This window comes from Equus asinus, chromosome 3, assembly GCF_041296235.1.
Source record: "Equus asinus isolate D_3611 breed Donkey chromosome 3, EquAss-T2T_v2, whole genome shotgun sequence".
Taxonomy (NCBI): Eukaryota; Metazoa; Chordata; class Mammalia; order Perissodactyla; family Equidae; genus Equus; species Equus asinus.
The window spans coordinates 156438793-156457267 of record NC_091792.1 but is presented as its reverse complement, the minus strand read 5'-3'; the positions used below and the strand labels follow the sequence as shown (position 1 = coordinate 156457267).

At 56.3% G+C, this 18475-nt stretch overlaps 1 protein-coding gene across 4 annotated transcripts in view; it reads left to right on the top strand.

Moving 5' to 3' along the window:
* Positions 1-416: 416 nt before the first annotated feature.
* Positions 417-18475, top strand: part of C3H4orf50 (chromosome 3 C4orf50 homolog) — a 120913-nt gene continuing 102854 nt past the window's right edge. For 2 of the 4 annotated variants that reach the window (XM_070506259.1, XM_070506257.1), the window contains exons 1-4: positions 423-578; positions 4484-4882; positions 8744-8882; positions 12138-12731. In XM_070506259.1, coding sequence (XP_070362360.1) covers positions 4596-4882; positions 8744-8882; positions 12138-12731 — 1020 coding nt within the window. In that variant the 5' untranslated portion in view covers positions 423-578; positions 4484-4595. Of the gene's footprint in view, positions 579-4483; positions 4883-8743; positions 8883-12137; positions 12732-18475 lie in introns of all 4 variants that reach the window. The other 2 variants (XM_070506258.1, XM_070506260.1) reach the window with 2 other exon arrangements.

Genomic DNA, 18475 nt, shown 5'->3' with positions numbered 1-18475 from the left:
AATGGGATTGTGGAACCACGCAGTGAGGGGGAATGAAAAGCACATCTGGGTTCTCTGGGCCGAGGAAGCAGAGAAGCACTGCTCTGCTAACATCTGTGGGCAGAAGTTCGGGAGACACGCGTGGGTCCCTGGGAAGACATTCCTACGGCCCTGAGTGTCTGTCTTCTCTCCACTGCAGGAGCCTGCAGGAGCGTGGTCCTCATGGCCTCCTGTCCTCTTCCTTATCTCTGCTCGGCTCTCCCAATCAGACAACGGGGCAGGAATGGTGTTGGCTTTGAAGTCAGACCCATCCCTGACCACTTTCCTGCGGCAGATACTGGCAAAGGACTTGCTGCTCTGAGTCTTAATTTCTCCGTCTGTGGGATGGGGGTGATAGTTCCCACACAGCTCCTCACAGGAGATCTTCTTCGAGCAAAACTAGACACAGGGCTCCAGGATCCTGGCAAGAGACACAGCAGGCAGCATCCGCTGCCGCCTCCGTGGGAATCGTCCTCAAAGGAGACCATATAGCCTACGGCGGACCAGGAGCAATTCTCTGAAAGAGCTCAGGTGCGAGGGAACGAGGCTGACACGGGCTGGTATGGGAGCTGCTCTGGCTTAGAAGCCCAAAGTCCCCTGTATGAGCCAGTATTTCTTGTGACACTCCCAGGCATTGCTCCCAAGGTCCCTGCCAGGGACAGGCCTGGTGCCAAGAGCCACTGGACTCAGGGGGCCTGAGCCCTGGAGGCCCACCAGGTGCATACCTAGATTTCACCCACATCCCTCTGCCCCCAGGTGAGGTGCACCCCTCAGGGTGGTGGTTGTGGTTGTTGCTTAGTGACGCAGCCCACATTCCATGTGTGTGGTTTCAGGGGAGCAGAGCTCCAAGGTCAGCTGAGGCCAAGGTCAACTTCTCATGCAGAGAGGAGAAGGGCTGGGTCTGCCCTTCAGCACCACGCTCCTCACAGATCTCCTGGGAGCATGAAGGGAGAGCCCGCGTCAAGTTCCTGGCGCAGGGTGGGCCACACGGTGCAGCTTAAATGTGTGGCTTCCTTCTCCTCATCCTGATGCCCCCGTCCTCTGTGCGCCAGCAGCAACCAGCCAGGAGCTGGGCAGAGAAGTCCAGGGTTCAGACTGTCCTGTCACTGCCATTCTGGCAGCTTTGTGAGCCATCCTGGTTTGCCTGGGACGTGGGACTTCCAGTTTTAAAATGAGGAAAGTCCCCAGCAAACCAGGACGTGTGGTCCCCTACGGCCACAAGGCCTTTCTCGCTGGCCCCGCTTCACTTTTGGTCCTCCGCTGGCCGTGGATGGTTTCCCTCCGAGGCACATGCTGAGTTTGACTTTTGTGAAATGCAGATGGTGGGGTGTGTGCGCTGAGCTGATGCTTCCAGAGGCAGCTCGCCCAAAGGCCCGGGATTTACTGACCGCGCCCAGCACTGTGCCAGGCCCTGGCTGGGGGAGCCACGGGTGCCCTGGGCACGCATGCCTTGCCTCTCCTCCGGGGACCAGGGTCACCTGGGAGAGCTGAACACTGTCCTTTAACCTGAGCTCAATACCTTTCTAAGCGAATTCGTTATCTTTCCTTCCATCGGCCACTCCCGCCTCCTGTCTTCTCCACCCTCCCTCCCGCAGGCTGAGACGTCTCAGGCTCTTTTCTCTCACCTTCAGTAACCAGTCTGTGGGCAGCAGGAATCCTGCCTCATGCTCCAAGGACAAACAGTGGCGTGTTTGTTTTTGTTTATTTTCTCACACTTAACCAGAACCTGCTAGAAGCCAAATTGGGCGTGAGATCCCAACCAGCCAATTTGGGGTGCTCCTCTCCTCGAGGTTGTCTAAGAACTCTTGGGGGCTTCTGCAGACCCCTAACTATGCCCCCCAGATTCCAGCTCTTTGGTCCTGATGGGAGCTGTGGTCTTCAGATGGCTGGGCCCCCCTCCCGCCTCCCTCCACCATCTCTCTGGGGCTGCTGTTCCCTCTGAAATGCGGACTCCACTCCCTGATCTTAGCCAGGGCCTGAGTCCTTCCTGTGACCAGCCTCACTGAGTCTCCCAGGGGTGCAGGGCCCCATCCTTACGGCTGCCCCTTGGTAATCTGTCCCCACCACCCAGGTCTGAGAAGCCCACAGGTGTTGGTTGATAATCCACGGGCAGGCCACGCTTCTTTCCATCTCCCCAGACCCAGAGGGTTCGTTCCCAATGAAGCTCAAAGTCTTATTACTTGTCCAAAAAGAGCCTGAAGACACTTCCCCAGGCAGAGGTCCTGGGACTTTCCTGTCCTGGGGGAGGAGGAAGGATGCACCTTCCCTCGGGGGTGCTCCCCTAAGAAGGGGCTACAGCATCTGTTTCCTCCTCGCAGGCTGCACAGTGATTTTCCAGTTGGTCGCTCTGCCGCATGCAGCTGTCAGTCACTCCTGCTCCAGGATGCTCCTCACGGCTAACGTCCCCCGAGGCTCACTGTGCAGGAGTTTGTGAGCTCAGTGACCCCACACAGCAGGGAGGGGCTGCTGTCAGTCTCATTTTGCAAGGGGCTGAGTTAACTGCCTGACGCTGCGGCAAGTAAGCGGCAAAGTTGGACACAGCCCGTGCGGCAGGTCTGGGAACCTCATGACATTGCCTCTGCCCACCGGCAAAGAGCCAGCACGCTGCGTTTGCCACGTGGCGGGCGGAGTGCTCTGTGTAGATCAACGCGTTTATTCCTCGATGGCTCCCCTCGTGAGCAGTTAGGGAATTTGTCCAGGATCCCATCTGAGCAGCGATAGAGTCAGGGTACGAACCCAGGCCGCCTGGCCCGGCGCCTGAGGTCTGAGTTGCTCCACTACCGCTTCCCTCCTCTCGGCTGACCCGGCCCAGCTGCTCTGACCGCTCCGTGTCCACTGCAAGCCCTCTGGCCACCCCAGCACACTGGCCACTGTTGGGGAAATAGGAGTAAAGCCAAAAATCTCCTCCCAGCCCAGAAACTCTCCCCACAAAGGTAGAAGAGAAAGAACATGATTTCATTATCGAATGAACATCACTCCAGAATGGGATGCGCGTCGCAGGCAATCCCCTAAGAGATCTGCAAAGACAGAGAGAAATCTCACCCCCTTATTAGCGAGTAGATAGAGCCCATTCCGCACGCATCCTCAGGATAAACAGTAACTCGTCTTCAAATAAGAGGACTCGACAGCACTGTTTATTACACGTGGGTCACCCTAACCCACCTGGCCACTGGGGTGGCCCTCTGTGTTTGTTAATTTGTCTTATGCAAAGGAAAACTAAACTTCTCCCATCTCTATGGCAGGAGATGGCACGCATTGAAGTCCGGCTCCCGTCCCCCTGCAGGAACTGGGAGAGAGGGGTGTTATTTTCCTTGTATGTCTACATTCCAGAGAGATGGTTCCCAGGTCCTTCAGAAAGATATTTCTGGTCAGAAAGCTGGCAAAGGCTCATTTAGCTTTTAAAAGGATTTACATATATTTCAAAGAGATGAAGAAACAACTTGCAAGTTTTCCAAAGTACATGCTCTAAGAAAAGAGAGGGGAAATCTCTTCCATTATTTTTAATGGGGAGAATGAAGCCTCTGAGTTTTAATTTCTATTTGTCCTTGCACCACGCCATTCCAGGCCTGCTGCACCAGCTCCTCCACCATGCTGGCGGCCTCCGTTCTCGCCGCCTGCAAGCCCCAGGGTGCTCCATCCTCAGAGTTACATCTGACCAGGCTCCTGCCTGGCTCTGCATCCTCCAGGGACCCCCCACTGCCCACAGAGAGTGCCAAAGTCCTCGTCCTGGAGCTTAAGGCCCACACGGATATGGCCCCAGGCCACCTTCTGTCCTCGGGCCTCATTCCCCATTCTGTGTGTCCACGAGGCCGGCCAAACCCAGACCACTCCCATTGCCTTCACCTGCCCAACTCTGCTGTAGGGCACCCATCCTTCCTCCGCCATCTCTCCAGCCTCTGCCTCCCTCCCCCAGGACGCGTTTTCTCCCATCTGGGGTCTTGGTGCATTCCTTACCTCTCAGGTTTTGGAGTCAGACCCAGCTTTGAGTCCTGACTCTGCCACTTCCCGTCTGTGGGCCTGGACAAGCTCCTCCACCTTCCAGAGCCCCTGTTCCATCATCTGTAAAATGGTCATGATCACGCTCGCCTTGTAGGGTTGCCGGGAGATCTGGACCAGGTAAGGTGAGAGGGCCAGTGCAGCACGGGTTCCCCATCCCCTCGCCGAGCAGATTCTAGGTCCTTGATGGTACTCAGAGAGGAAGTGTAGAGCTTCATTCATTACGGGGTGAAATACTGAGAATTTATAACGTTCCAGGTCCTGCCTGGAAATCCTGTTTTACCTCTTTGACCACATTATTAAGCTTTTAATCCCCAGTGGTTGTCCTGTGCCTTTTTCTTGCTTTGGGTGAGTTCTGGCACGCCGGCCTGTAAAGCGAGAGGCTTTCATTCATCTCGTATGACATTCGTGCCGATGAAACCCAAGTCCCCGCTCATAAATAATCCACCTTTTCTTGTCCTCCTCAAAGGATGTTTTCCTGCCCCATCTGAAGGCGCTGCAGCCACCTCGAAATCTCCAGAAAGTCAGTGTTGCAAATTCACTTAATTTTATGAAGTCTTGACCCGTCAACGACACACGGGATGGAGCCGACAGCTAAAGCACGGACTGAAAAAAGTTTCAGCTACGTTGTCAGAGCCCCCAGCAGTGATGGGTTTGATGTGATGAACGTCGATGTGAAGATCGACACGTCCTGGATATTCCAGGACGCAGAGGACGGTGGTGAGGAGCACGGCTATCTTCCGGACGGAGCAGCCAGCAGCCCAGACGTGGACACAGGGACGCTCGGGAAGCAGCTGGAATGCTCAGAGCAGAAGCTGTTGGCAGCCGTGGACAAGCACATGATGTCGGAGTCCAGGCTGAGGAGCAGGTAAATATGCCATTCGGACCTTTTCTTTGTGTATTTAAAGAACCCTGGGGCATCACAGTCATGTTAGAATGGTGTGTTGAATTGTTTATATGGCCGAGGAAGCAGGCTCACCCATGTCATATAACCTGCCCGCGGCCATCCCTGGCTCTCAGTCCTGTCTTTCCGTCCTCTGCTCCCCATCACTGGGGCTGGGGCTGCACAAGGCTGCCTGCTCCCTCGCTCACTGGCTTCCGCCTGCGCCCAGCCACTGGGAGGCACTGAAGGGAGAGGAGGGGAGAAGCAGGGCATTTCTCCCCTCTCTTCTGCTCAGGGTGGATCTCCGACAGCGGCTGCAACTCAGTCATGCTTTCGGCTTTCTCTGTGGTCCTGCTCATGCCCGGTGGCCTGGCTCCTGGGCCCCGGTGTCACCACCTCCTTCTCATGCATCCATCCAGCCCAAGGGGCAGGAGGGGGCCCCTGGCAGGTGCTAATGTCTGGGATGCCTGTTATCTCTGTGCGGCCTTTTAGCTCATCCAACTTCTTTATAACAGATTCTCTGTGTTTGTTTCTCACTTCTGGAGTTCTGGGCGTGGGCTCTGTTTTCCTGATGGAACCGACATGGTCCAGAGGCTGGGAATCCAGGTCTTTCTCCAGAGCCCATGCTCTTTCTGGATCATTCTTTGATCCCTAGGCCAGCAGAATGAGGAGGGGCCATGCACATATAGCAGAGGAGAAACCCAGTGTGGACATGCAGTGCCGTTATGGCTGGGGTCAATTCTGATGGGTTTCCCAACATCCCAGCAGCCAAGAGTTTTAGATTTGTCTGACATGTCACCATTTTCTTGTATTCTCCTTTGTTTTAATAAAGGCAAGTCATTAAATGTGTATTTACATGTGCTTTACTTTTTTTCTCTCTCTTTGTAAAACTTTTCACATGAAGAAATTCACATATCAGAAAAATTATTTTGTTACTCTATGTATCACTCTCTGTGTCTATCCATTCATTCATCCATCCATCCCTCCATTCATTCATTCATTTACTCATTCTGCAACCCACACTTACCCCCGAAGAACCACATACTAAGTTGTATCAGTCTGCTCAGGCTGCCACCACAACGTGCTGTGGACCGGGGGCTTAAACAGCAAAGATGTGTTCTCTCCCAGTCCTGAAGGCTGACGTCTGAGATCCAGGTGTGGGCAGGTGGGTTTCCTCTGAGGCCTCTCTCCTTGGGGCCGTCTTCTCCCTGCGTCCTCACATGGTTGTCCCTCTGTGTATGTCTATAAGGACACCAGTCAGATTGCATTAGAACCCACCCAGTGACCTCATTTTACTTTAATCACCTTTGTGAAGACCCTGTCTCCATATATGGTCACATTCTGAGGCACTGGGGTTAGGGCTTCAGCACAGGAATTTGGGGAGACACATTCAGCACGTGACGTGAGTCCTGGGGGCTGAGAGCTGGGACAGCAGGGCATCCTGGACCTGCCCACGGGGAACGGTGGGCTCTGTCCTCTGTTCTCTGGAGGCCAGATGCACCGTCCTGCAGGAGCGGGGCGGGAGGGGAGGCCGGATCCGTGGCCGGGGTGGAGGAGGAAAGGGAGTTACCGTTTACGCAGCGATGCGCTGGTGGTGTGCACTCCGTGCTGGCCTCCCACACATGCCCCCATCATTGCTCCCTGAACCCTGTGACACACAGAGTGATGTGATCCCCCTTTCCAGATGAGGAAACAGAGGCTGGAGGATGAAAGACATCATCCAGGGTCACTAAGTGTATGTTGTGATTTCTCCAAGGTCACACCTCCAGCCACGTGCTGGAACTGGGACTTGAACCCAGGCCGCCTCCCAGAATTCATCCCGCTCCCTGATGGAGTCTCCTAGTTTCAGGGCACTCTTTGCAGCCCTGCATGTTAGTATTTCTAACTTGTCGTTAATTTGTGAACAATGGTGCTTCATTGTCTATTTCTTGTTTGTGAGTGTCTGCACTTCCTGTGGCTGCTGTAACAGCTTAGCACAAACTCAGCGGCTTCAAATAGCACACGTTCGGTGTCGACAGCTCTGCAGGCACGAGTCTGGCATCAGTCTCCCCGGGCCAAAGTCCGGTGCGGGCAGGGCGCTGCGCCCTCCAGAGGCTGTAGGGCCATCTCTTTCCTGTCCTTTCTCCGCCCTCTAGAGCTGCATTCCGTGGCTCCAGGCCCCTTCCCCCTTCCTGCAACTGCAGAGCCAGCCACCGAGCGCCTTGCTGTGGGCCCGTTGCTGCAGCGGTGGCACGGCCTTTGCCCTCTGTGTCAGTATCCCTCTGCCTCCCTTGCGCTGGCAGTCAGGGCCCACCCAGATAACCCGGGATGATCTCCCATCTCGAGATCTTAACGTCATCTCAGCTCTGGTCTCTTTTGCATTGTAGGGTGACATTGGTCACCTGGGATTCTCGGTTGGATATGTTTGGGGCTGTTATTCAGCCTGCCATGGTGACGTTAGTCATTTTCTGCTTACTTTAAGTGTAAGGACAACATCAGAATTAAATATTGTCTCATGTTTAACGTGTCGGGTTGGTCAAAAACTACAAAGAAAGGCATTTCTCGTCCCTGTCAGATATCGCCACGTGTTATAAGCACTCAGAGGTACTCAGCCTGACTCTCTGACTGATGAACTGAGGTTACTCCTCTGGTTCAGTCTGGAAGAAACTTGACTGTAATCCACACAAGAGGGCACACTCCCTTCTGTCACTTTCCAGACCCTCGTCCAGGGCCTCAGAACTAGAGTAGAGCAGGGCACGCTTACCTTATTGTTAATAATAAGGCACCGTTTAACTTAATCTTCACATCGACCTTCTGAGCAAGGTGCGATGACCTCTGTTTCACAGATAAAGATACTGAGGGTCATAGTGGTGAATGAGCCCAGTCTAAGCCCCATGACTGGTAAGTGGCAGAGCAGGGAGGCAGAGCTATGTGGTCCATCACCCAGGGAAGCAGTCTGTCCCTGGGGAGCAGGTCACCTGCGTGGACTTGGGTGAGGGAGCGAGGCTGCGCAGAGCTTGGCCCCGTGGGATGGGGGGCACTTTTCGCGTGTTTCCTGGTGTCTGCTGTAAGATCAGCGCCTTCCCGGGCCTCGGATACTGCGCACAGGGGACCAGCAGGTCCTTGCGCTTCCTGCTCTCCCCCTGGGCTCCCCTCCGTTCACACTTCTGCTTTCTAGAGCTGCGGGGTCGGAGTTCACCTCCAGTCTGGGGATTAGTTTGCATGTGACACAACCTCAACACTTCCCGGGATGATGAAAAAGCCGTCCTGTGGCTGAGCCGCCCCCAAACGTCACAGTTAGGCCATTTCCAGCTTCTCACTTCTGTGAGTAATACAGACATGAATGTTTTTAATTGTAGACACCTTTTTCTTCATTTCAATCATTTCTTTAGAAGAGATTTGCAGGGATGTAGCTCGAACGGGAGGCAACAGAGCACAGGGTAAAAAGCATGAGTTTGGAAGTCAGACAGTCTAGACTCTAAAATGCTGTGTGACCTTGGGCAAGTGGCCCTGCCTCTCTGATCCTCAGTTTCCTTGTGCGTGAAGTAGGCAGAACAGAACCCCCCCAAGGGCTGGTAATGTGAGGATTAATTGAGACAATGCAGACGTCTGGTTCTGGCTCAGTCTTTGCTGGTTTCCGGATTACCGGTTCAGGGATGAGAACACTGTTCCAATTCCTGATTCATGGTGCCTTATTGTCCAAAAGTGGTCTTTGAAGCATTTTAGATCATCTTTTAAAAGACATGTATGAATGTTTTACAAGATGTAATTTTGTCAGAGTAGTAAATTGACCAAATGACAAAAAGAAAAGGTCTGGGACAACCTTGGGCCATTTAGGCCTCCTAAGTGCCTCGCTTCACTGCGCAGAATCCGGGAGCTGGAGCTGTCGGAGAGGAGCCTCTTGCGGAGGGTGGACGAGCTGGGTGCCCGCGTGCTCCAGGAGCGCCGCGCCTCTCTGCGGGCCCACGAGGAGCTGCAGGCACTGCGGGGGGAGCTGGCCCACCAGGTACCATCCCGCCCTCTTTCCAGCACTGGTTCCACGTCCCAGCAGGGGGACTCCACCTGTCTGGGTGCCGCGGCCGCTGCAGTTGAGCAGACAGGGGGGGCAGCCTGGGAAAGCCCAGGCCGGAGGGGTTGGAGGGACCCTGATTCCAAGGGTGTGGCCAGGGGCTGGGGCCCTGGGCAAGGTCACCAGCCTCTCTGGGCCCCAGCTGCCCCGTCTGTAAAGTGGGATCCCCATCCTGGCCTGCTCCCTCCCAAGGCTCCTCCCGCTGGGGTCCCCCGGGGGTGTGAGAGTGCTGGGTGCCCTTCGGGCTGTGTGCTCGCCGGGGCTCTGGTGAGAGGGGCCTTTCTGCGGCCTTTGTGCCTGACCTCAGGGCAGCCAGCTGTGGGATGCGGACAGGATGACTGTGCGGGGTCTCTACCCTCAGGAGCTGTTTGCAGGTGGAGACACAGATGAGAGACAAGCAACTCGGAAGCTGGACGCTGGGTGCCGTGAGGGAGGTGCGGGCACAGTGTGTGTGGTGGGGGAGAAGCTACAGAGGACTGGGCCGTGTAGTCGGGCCCTGCGGGAAGGGCATGCGAGGCATGGGGAACAGCATGAGCAAAGACATGGAGGTGTGGAAGAACACTCTGAGACCAGAGCAGAGGGTGTGGGCAGGGAGAGGGAGTGGTGAGACAGGAGAGTTCCAGAGATCGCCAGGGCCACGGGGTGAACGGAATGCTGAAGGCAACGAGAGCAGCTTTCGAGGACTCAAGCAGGGGTCAGGGTTTGGGGGATATGAGTCTAATTGCACGGTAGAGAGAGAGATGGTGGGGGCCGGGGGACAAGTTAGAGTACTGTTGGAGAAGGAGTGGGCGGTTAAGGGGCGGACCCTGGAGGCAGACGCCTCTGCAAATCCCAGCTCTGCCACTCACTAGTTGTGTGACCTAGGGCAGGTGGCCTAACCTCTCTGGGCCTCCGTTTCCTCATCTGTGAGAGGGGAATGATGTACCAACCCCCTTGGACTGTTGCGTGAGTTAATATGTGTAAAATGCTTACCACGGCAGGCATTTAAATAACGCCAGCTGTTTTCATAATTACTAGCTTTTATTGAAATATTCTGGGGGGAGATGGTGAAGGCTGGGGGGTAGGACACATTTAGGAGATGCTGCAGGGGCAGAAATGACAAGCCTGGAAGGGCAGCTGCGGGGGGTCCCACAGACCCCCAGAGGCATCCTTCTCCGCCGACGGCTACTTACAGTGAGGCCCAGAGCCTGGCAAACTGAAGGCTGACACTTGTCAGTGGGCTGTGGGATCAGCTGGGAGATACGAAGGGGCCATCTGATGTTCGAACGGGAGTGCTGTTTCTTGAAACTTCTTTGTCGGTTGCACATGTGCGCATGTGTATAACGGGGCACGTTCTTACAACGTGTTTCTTACAGTGGGAAGCAGCCCCAAAAGTTTGAAAACCACTGGCTCAGCCGTGAGCTGAGACAGAAGGGAAGCGTGGGAAGATCGGGGGCTCAGTGACATTGAATTAGTCTTTGAGACGCCAGGGAGACAGGCGAGTGGCATTTTTCCCCTTTACGTTGAACTTCAGGTGCAGAAAGTGGGGGTAATTCTCCTTGGTTCCTAGCACACCGTCCTCAGCATCCCAGGGGGAGTTTTTCACACGAGATCTAGTGATGGTGTGTGGGATTTCACCATCGAGAACATAATCTCTCCGTGGAAGGCACTGTAATAAATATTTTTGAGCCATGCCCTGTATACACATGGGAGTTCCAAGGTGAACCAGCCCCTGCCCTGCATTCGCCAGATGTCACAGCCATGAGGGTGACCAGCAGGGGCAGTGCTGTCGGGGCCCAGAGGCACTGCCACCGTGGCTCTGTAGGACACCACGCCCGTTTCTACACACGTCTCTTTATTATGGTCTCGTGTGGTCTGTATGCTCCTGGGAAAGTCCTGTCACGAAACCTCATTTCTGGATGAGGAGCGGAAGTTCAGAGTGGTGAGGGGCAACCCAGAGGGGACCCTCTGACCCTCAGTCTGTCTCCGAAGTGCCTGCATTTCCGAGTACGTTGTGTCGAGTGTGTGGACGAGTCCTCTCTGCCCTTTGCACCTGGGATCTGCCGGGTGTCAGTCTCGCCCTGTTGCCGTCCATAGTCCCAGCAAGCATTTGTGTACACACTCGCCTCCCTTCTCTAGTGGCCTGTGGTCGTTCTGAAAGCTGATAAAGGCAGACTCTCGGGAAATGGAGCACCGACCTCACACCATCCGGCACTCGGGAGCGGGTTTGCCTCCCAGGGACTCTGGTTTTACGCGCCCCATGTCCCCCCAACATCCCCTGAAGCCTGGAGCTGCCCCCAGGCTCCCTCCCGCGTTTGTGCTCGCTCCTTTGTTTTGTCTCCTGCGAGCTCTCCTGGCCGGGTGGCGGCAGGTGGGCACCAGCCGTGAAAGAGGGCCTATACCCCTGGGTGGTTTCACCCGTTGGCTTAAATCACTTCTGAAAATGAGGCAAGGACTCCCATTTTGGCAGTGGCTGGGTCCTCGCAGTCCAGCTCACAGCTCATGGGTGGGGGGAGGGCAGGGTTTCGGAACAGGGAGATGTGCACTCCAGACAGGCAGGCGGCAAGTGGAGGGAGAAAAGGTCAGCTACGCAGACGTTGAAATCCCCGGCCGCAGTGACTGTTAGTTGTGTAATATTATGCAAGTCACTTCTGAGTGTCCCAGGGGGATAGTAACAGTCCCTAGCTCCACTGGGGGGCGGGGGTGTATTTGCAGTAATGAACAGCTGCCGTGACACTGGGGGTCCTATCTCACCAGCCAGAGGCCACGGTCACCTGACCCTTGCTGGGCCAGGCATTAACTAACTCTTTAGGCCTTGGGAAACGGAGAGGTCTGGCAGGTGCTGGGGGGAAGCGGGGACATCACGGGCTCCCGTGGCGGCTCCTTACAGACTGGAGTGGAGGTATCAATCCTGGAACCACTGGAGTGGCCCATCCCGCCCTCTGCACAGCTTCCTTCCAAGGACTCAGGGAGCTCACTGGGTGCAGGGCTCCTCCCAGGGTGACTGAGTGAGACACTCCGCTTCCGCGTAAAATTTTAGGGAGGGCCAAAAAACTCAATAGTCAAGATAAATAATATTTTGATGCACTAATTAAATGCAAAAAATCCAGGATGAACAAAATATCGAAATCTAAGATACAGGCAGGATCAGCGCGAGCGGCCCTGCGGCCCCGGGCTTGCCTCCTCACGCCCTCATCCACCGCCAACCTGTAGGTCCTGGAGAAGGAGCGCGCGGCCCGGCGGCAGCGGTGGCGGCTGCGGCGGCTGCGGGAGCGGCTGCGGCGCAAGGACGAGGCGCTGGCGCGGCAGGCGGCGGCCCTGGAGCGCGCCCGGCGGACCCAGCGGCGCCAGCTCGGCCTGGTGCGCGAGCAGGAGCGCGTCCTGCGGGCGCAGGTGCAGCGTCTGGAGGCGGACGTGCGGCGCCTCTGCCGCGCCGCCGGCCTCCTGCTGGCCGAGCTGGACATCCCGGCCCCACGCAGCCCCCGATCCCCGGGCCCGGCCGACCCCCGGAGCGCCCCCCAGGAGGCCGCGGAGCTGCCCGCCCTGCAGGCGAGGGCCGAGCGCGGCGAGCGCGAGCGGGAGGAGGCGGCGCGCCGGCTGCGGGACCAGCGCGCCACTGAGCGCCGGCTCCGCGCGCAGCTGGAGGAGCTGCGCTGCCGCGTCTACGAGCTGCAGCTGTCGGAGATCGGCCTGCAGGGCCAGGTGGAGGACCTGGCCGAGCAAAACAGGAGCCTGCGAGAGAAGCTGGGAGGCCAGGCCCCCCGGGACAGCGCGCGCAGCACGGCCCCTGATGGTCACGGCAGCCTGGTAAGTGGCCGCACCCCAGGGCAAGAGTGAGTTTTCGATTTTCTCTGTCTTGTACAGCCACTTGGTGAAGTCAACTCCTTCGTTCCCCAGTCTTCCTCTTCATCCGCTCATCCGAGCCAGCCAGCCCCAACCTTCTGTCCGTCCTTCATTCCTGCAGTCATCTGCCCACCCGTCTGCTCAGCCAGTCCTACCCATCCACCTGTCCAGCTTCACCCACCCGCTCAGCAATGCAGCCGCCTCACTACCCCGCCCTCCACCCCTTCGTCCACCCATCCGCCTGTCCCCCCGCTTAGCCGCTGCTTGTTTACTCACCCACCCACTTGCCTACCCACGCTCCATCATCCTTTGCCCCACCACCTACTTGTCCATCTCTCCGCTCAACCACTCTCCAGGGAGCCAACCAGCTGCCTTTATCCCCCATCGTCTGTTCCCGCCTGTCCGTCCTTCCAGCCAACACTGAATGGGCCCTGCGTTTCTGGCCCTATCCCAGGTGAACTGCCCCGTGCGGTATTACGTAACTGTCACGTGCCCGGGAAGTCTCCCCTGCTGCACCCCCTCCCTGAGGGCAGTGGCCCTTTCCAACCTCCCTCACGGCTCCAGCGGTGACGCCCGCTCCCTGCACGCAGTGCTGTGCGCATCTGCCTTTCTCCTCCTCAGACTGTGAGCTCCTCGCGGGCAGGGTCCAGCTCTGCTGCGTCTTTGCAGCCCCCACCCAGCAGCACCGGGAGGTCCCCGGGACTGTGCAGTAGAAAGCACACAGGCCTGGGTCCCTTTCTGGTTCTCCTGTTGACTGGCTGTGTGACCTCGGGCAAGTTTCTTAAGCTCTGGAGGCCAAATTAATTCATTTGCCTGATGGCAGAGTAAAAACTTAGGTCTGATGCGCTCCTGCCATGTGCTGGGCACCCTACTGGGTGTTTTCAAAGGCATTATTTCCTTTAATTCTCGTGAAGACTGTGAGGCGGGTACTATTACCATTCCCACTCCACATACGAGGAGGCTAAGGCTCAGAGAGGGAGTTCGTTGACCTGTTGTCACACAGCTGGTAAGAGGCAGAACTGGATTTGGAGCCAAATTTGACGTGAGTCCAAAGTGTGTTGTTTCTCCTGCACCTGGCTGCCTCTCTGAAAAGAGAGCGTTCACCCAGCTCTCTCGAGAGATCCGGATCTCTGCTTCTGGCCATTGGGTGAATCCGCATTTCAGGAAAAGTCAGTGAGCAGCCTTCGCCAGAAGATTGCTTGTTAAAAAAATCAAGTTTATCTTCTGACCCAGACCGTCTATTTCAAATTAACTGGAACTTTAAACGCGCTGCCTTTTCTCAGGATGATGACATGTATCCTGCCTAGATCGTTTTAACAGAGTTTGCCTGTGGTCGTAGATTATCTTTTTACTACTTTATCCGCCTGTTGTCGCTCTTCCACACGTCCTGTTGGTTTTTCCTCCCGTGTGTTCGTCAGATGAAAGGAAAACTGTACATTTAATATTGTCACCTCACTGTAACTTTGGAAAATAAATCATGTCTAGATGGAAATCGTCATTTAGAATCCTTTCTGTAATTGTCCTAAACATAAGACTTCCGTTTAGGCTGTCGGCTCAAGTCCCATTCTCCCACCCTCTCTATCTTCCCGTACACTGCCACTCGCTCTTTCTTTATTCTCGGAAGGAGAGTAAAGACCGAAATACTTAAGAGACTCCCACTAACATCTTGTACGCTTGGTGTTCTTGTCTCATTTAATCCTCAGGACAGCCTCGAAAGCCAGGTGCTGTTATCCCGCTGAATAGATAGGGAAAATGAGACCCAGGAGATTAAGTGACTTGACCGTGGGCACCCAGCTACAAAGTGGCAGGGCCAGCAAGGGGACGCAGGCCAGATCAGAGCCGTGACTCCAAGCTGCTGCCCTCGAGATGCCCAGGCCGGAGTCTGTTCTTGAGGAGTTTGGGGCAGTGTCGCTGGCTGGAGTCAGTGGCTTGTGTGCCATCCGTTCACAAGCCCCTTGTCAACATGTGTCTGTGACCTCTTGGAGGTTTCAGGCCGTGTCATTTAAAAGTTCCAGCACCGCAGGGGAGATGCATCTCCCACGGGGCACATGCTCTCAAGACTTTGCTGGATGTTGCACAGTCAAAATTCTCTTGAAAGTTCCCTAAGTGGCCCTAAAGCGTGGTCCCCAGCCAGTTCTGCCTCTGGCCCTGGGAGAAGCCAGCCCCTCGCCAGCTTGGTGGCAGAGCGGGCGGGGCTGCTGGTTAGGGACCCGGGAAAAGAAGCTGCTTATCCTTAGATGCTGGAGCCACACGCAGTGGGCAAGGTGCTCACACTGCTAGAGCAAGCTGGACCCGGGTGGACAGAGGCACCAGCGAGTCCAGCGCAGCTCTGTCTCTTACCAGCTGGGAGACCTTTGGGTGGGTTTCTGTGCCTCGATGTCCTGCGGGGGAACTAGGGGTGGTACTGAGACCTGCTGCCAGGTCTGATCGTGGGGATGAAATGAGGGCGTACAGGGAAGGCTGTCAGCGCCGTGCCTGGGACAGTGTGAGTGGCCACTCACATTGGCTTCTGTCACCATCACTGTCACCATCACATTGTCATCTTTCCCATCATCTCTTCCTGGTCTGTGTTGCCCGGGTGACTGTCGGGCAGATGCAGGCACACTACTTCCACGACAGTTTCCTCTCTCTTCTCTTTTTATTTGTTCGTGCAGAGGGCTCGTCCTTGCTGGAGCAGGTCAAATGTGGCTGATTTGTCTCCACTGATCTGTGGGGATGGCTGGGGGAAGCACAGGCTGCCAGGGCCCTGAAGTGAACGGGGCCTGAGGTCACCAGCTCCCCATCACGGTGGCCTGTGATGAGCCAAGGGGGATGGAGAGCACGGCAGTGGCTCTCTGGGGCGGGCTGTCCCCAGGTGTGGCCCTCCTGGCCCGGGGGCTGAGACCCTCTGCCTGGCTGTGGAGGTAGAGGTTGGTTGGTCTGCAGGGGCAGGTGAGGTGGGCGCGCCCCAGCCTGCCCCAGAATGACCTCATCTTAATTTGCATCTGCAAAGGCCCTACTTCCAAATAAGGTCGCATCACGGGTACTGGAGGGGGGCCGTTAGGACTGAACGTGTCTTTTAGGGAGACACGATTCAGCCCTCAACACACGGTTATGTGGCGGGTGATGGCTGTGGTCTCACCTCCTCCTCCTGCTCGCCTCCTCCAGGTAGTCCTCCCACTTCCGGCCTCCCAGGGCCCCTGGGCTGCCCTTCTCAGGCCCCGACGGGGGCACTGTCATCAGCACCAGAGGGAGCCTCCGGGGGGCAAGTGCGGGTGAACCATCCAGTGAAGGCTGGCGAGGGCGAGGCTGCCTCGGGCCGCCTCCGTCGTCATCCCCCAAAGGCCCATGTGCACAGGGGGTCGTCATGGTGACGAGCCCAGGAAAGCATCTCTGGACCGGTGTCTCCCTCTTGTGGTTGTGCAAATGCATCGACCCCGCCCTGTGTAAAACGCTGTCCGTCCCTCTCCCGCCTCATGTTTCACCTGACATGCCGCATACTCATTTATTCGTTTATTCCCTGCTTCCTTCCGCCAAGATGCAGAGTCTTTGAGGCCAGGCATGGTCCTCTTTATTTTCTGTCGCGTCCCAGCCCTAGCACAGCACTTGGCAGGGAAGGAGCTCGGGAAATATTCTTCAAGTGCAAGGAGGGAGGGGGACACGACCAGTTTTCGACGACTGGAGCCCCTGGGCGGGTTCAGGCCCCCGTCAGCGCCGTGAGGCTGAGGATCAGACGATTTGGGTTCCTGGCCCGTTTATGACCCCGTGAACTCGGGATGTCCTGCAGCCCCTGTGGATTTCTGCTGGACGATCGGGTAGTCGCACTATCTACTGAGTGGCGTTGGAGTGAACCGCCCATGGGAGTGTGGAAGCAAGAGCCTTTAAAGGCGGAGCGAATGTCGGGAACATTTTCAGCATAGAATATCATCAGGCCATCGCCAGTTCCGGCTTTCGGCAACCTAAAACCGACCATAGCCTGTGAAAAACCAGGTTGGGAGAATTTTATCAGCAAGGGGCTTGCTCTGGCCATCTGTCTATGTCCATTTTGTGGTCGTTTGTGTATTTCTTGCGTTGCTTGCTCTAACAGGGAGATGGACTCTCATCCCCTTTGCTGATGATCCTTTCAGGGGGACTGGGCACCAGGGGGACCAGCTTCTTGCTACGGGCAGACGTTACCAAGTCCCCCGGATGGAGGCAGGTGGGCCAGGAGCCTGGCCCTGCCCCTGGGATTCCTGTGAGCTCTGAAGGCATTTCACTTCTTAGCCTCGATTTCCTTGTGGATCAAATAGGGACATAAGTACCATATTGGTTTCCTGGGGCTGTTGTGACAAAGGACGGGCAACCGGGGTTAAACAACAACTCTGGAGGCTTGGAGTCCAGAATCAAGGTGTCAGCAGGGTTGGTTCCCTCCCAGGCCGGGGGAAGGGTCCGTCCCAGGCCTCTCTTTGCTCGTGAACGGCTGTCTTCTCCCTGTGTCTCTGCGCGTGATCTTCCCTCTGCGTGTCTGTCTCTGTGTCCTAACGTCCCCTTTTTATAAGGACCTCAGTCATATTGGACTAGTGCTCACGCTAATGACCTCATCTTAACTGATTCCATCTGCGATGACCCTCTCTCCCAATAAGGGCACATTGTGAGGAACTGGGGAGCTAGGCCTTCAACAGAGGAATCTCGAGGGGACACAGTTCAACCCATAACAAGCACGCCTCTGGGTGAACTGTTGTGAGGCCCCCGAGATGGTAAAACTGCCGGATCCGGTTCCCGCATGTGCTTCCTCGCCGGCTTTGCGTGGGTGGATATAAACGACCCCTGACATTTATTAGGGCATCTTTGCACCAGGCACTGTTTCCAGGCTCTTTGTCTGTTGTCGACTCATTTAGTCCCTCAACAGCCTGCAGAGGGGGCCCTGTTATCCCCCTTCTACAGACGAGGAAGTGGAGGCATCGAGCGGCCCAGGGTCTCACAGATATTAAGGGTTGGCACCCCAGCGTGCTGACCACGAGCTATGCGTGTGGACCCGTATCTGCTCCTGCCGGAAACAGTGGTCAGTGGCTCAGTAATCAGTATTTAATGGGTGTCCACTTGGTGCCTACGCTCGGCTGGGGCCTGAGCTTGGTGCGGGGGCTGGGAAGGACATAAGAGAAGACCCCTGCCTGCACAGGATGACAGGACCGCCTGTGAAGGGGTGGAGGCAGAGGAAGGGGCCTGATGGTCTGTGGGTCACTGTGGGGACCCTGCTATTCAGAATGGGGGCAGGACCCAGGCCACGGGGCGTGACAGAGTCTGCCAGGCTCGGTCCTACTCTCAGAGGGCATGGGATGGCCCAGACCTGGGGCATCTTGGAGTTGGGAAGGGCTGCCTTGAGAGGAAGAAGTCCCCGGCGAGGGCCCTGGGGACAACAGGTGCCAGCCAGTCACAGCTCTGAGGAGAGTGCGGCCTGAGATTTTAAAGTTAAAATGCTGGAACCTATTGATAAGGAAACCACAAAGCCAGATGTTGCCCTCTGGGGTCTTGGTCTGCAACTGCACCCACCTCACTGGCCCGTGGCGGTGGCTGCGCACAGATGAGGTCATACTCAGAGTTCAGAGAGCGCTGCACGCCTGTGTGATTTCCCAGAGTCGACGGTGCATTTCCAAGGGGGCCGGGACCCAGACGGGCTAAGACCCCCAGGCAGGTCTTCACTGGCCTTTTCTGGATAACTGGTAACCCCCAAAGGATCTCCCTTTATAAAC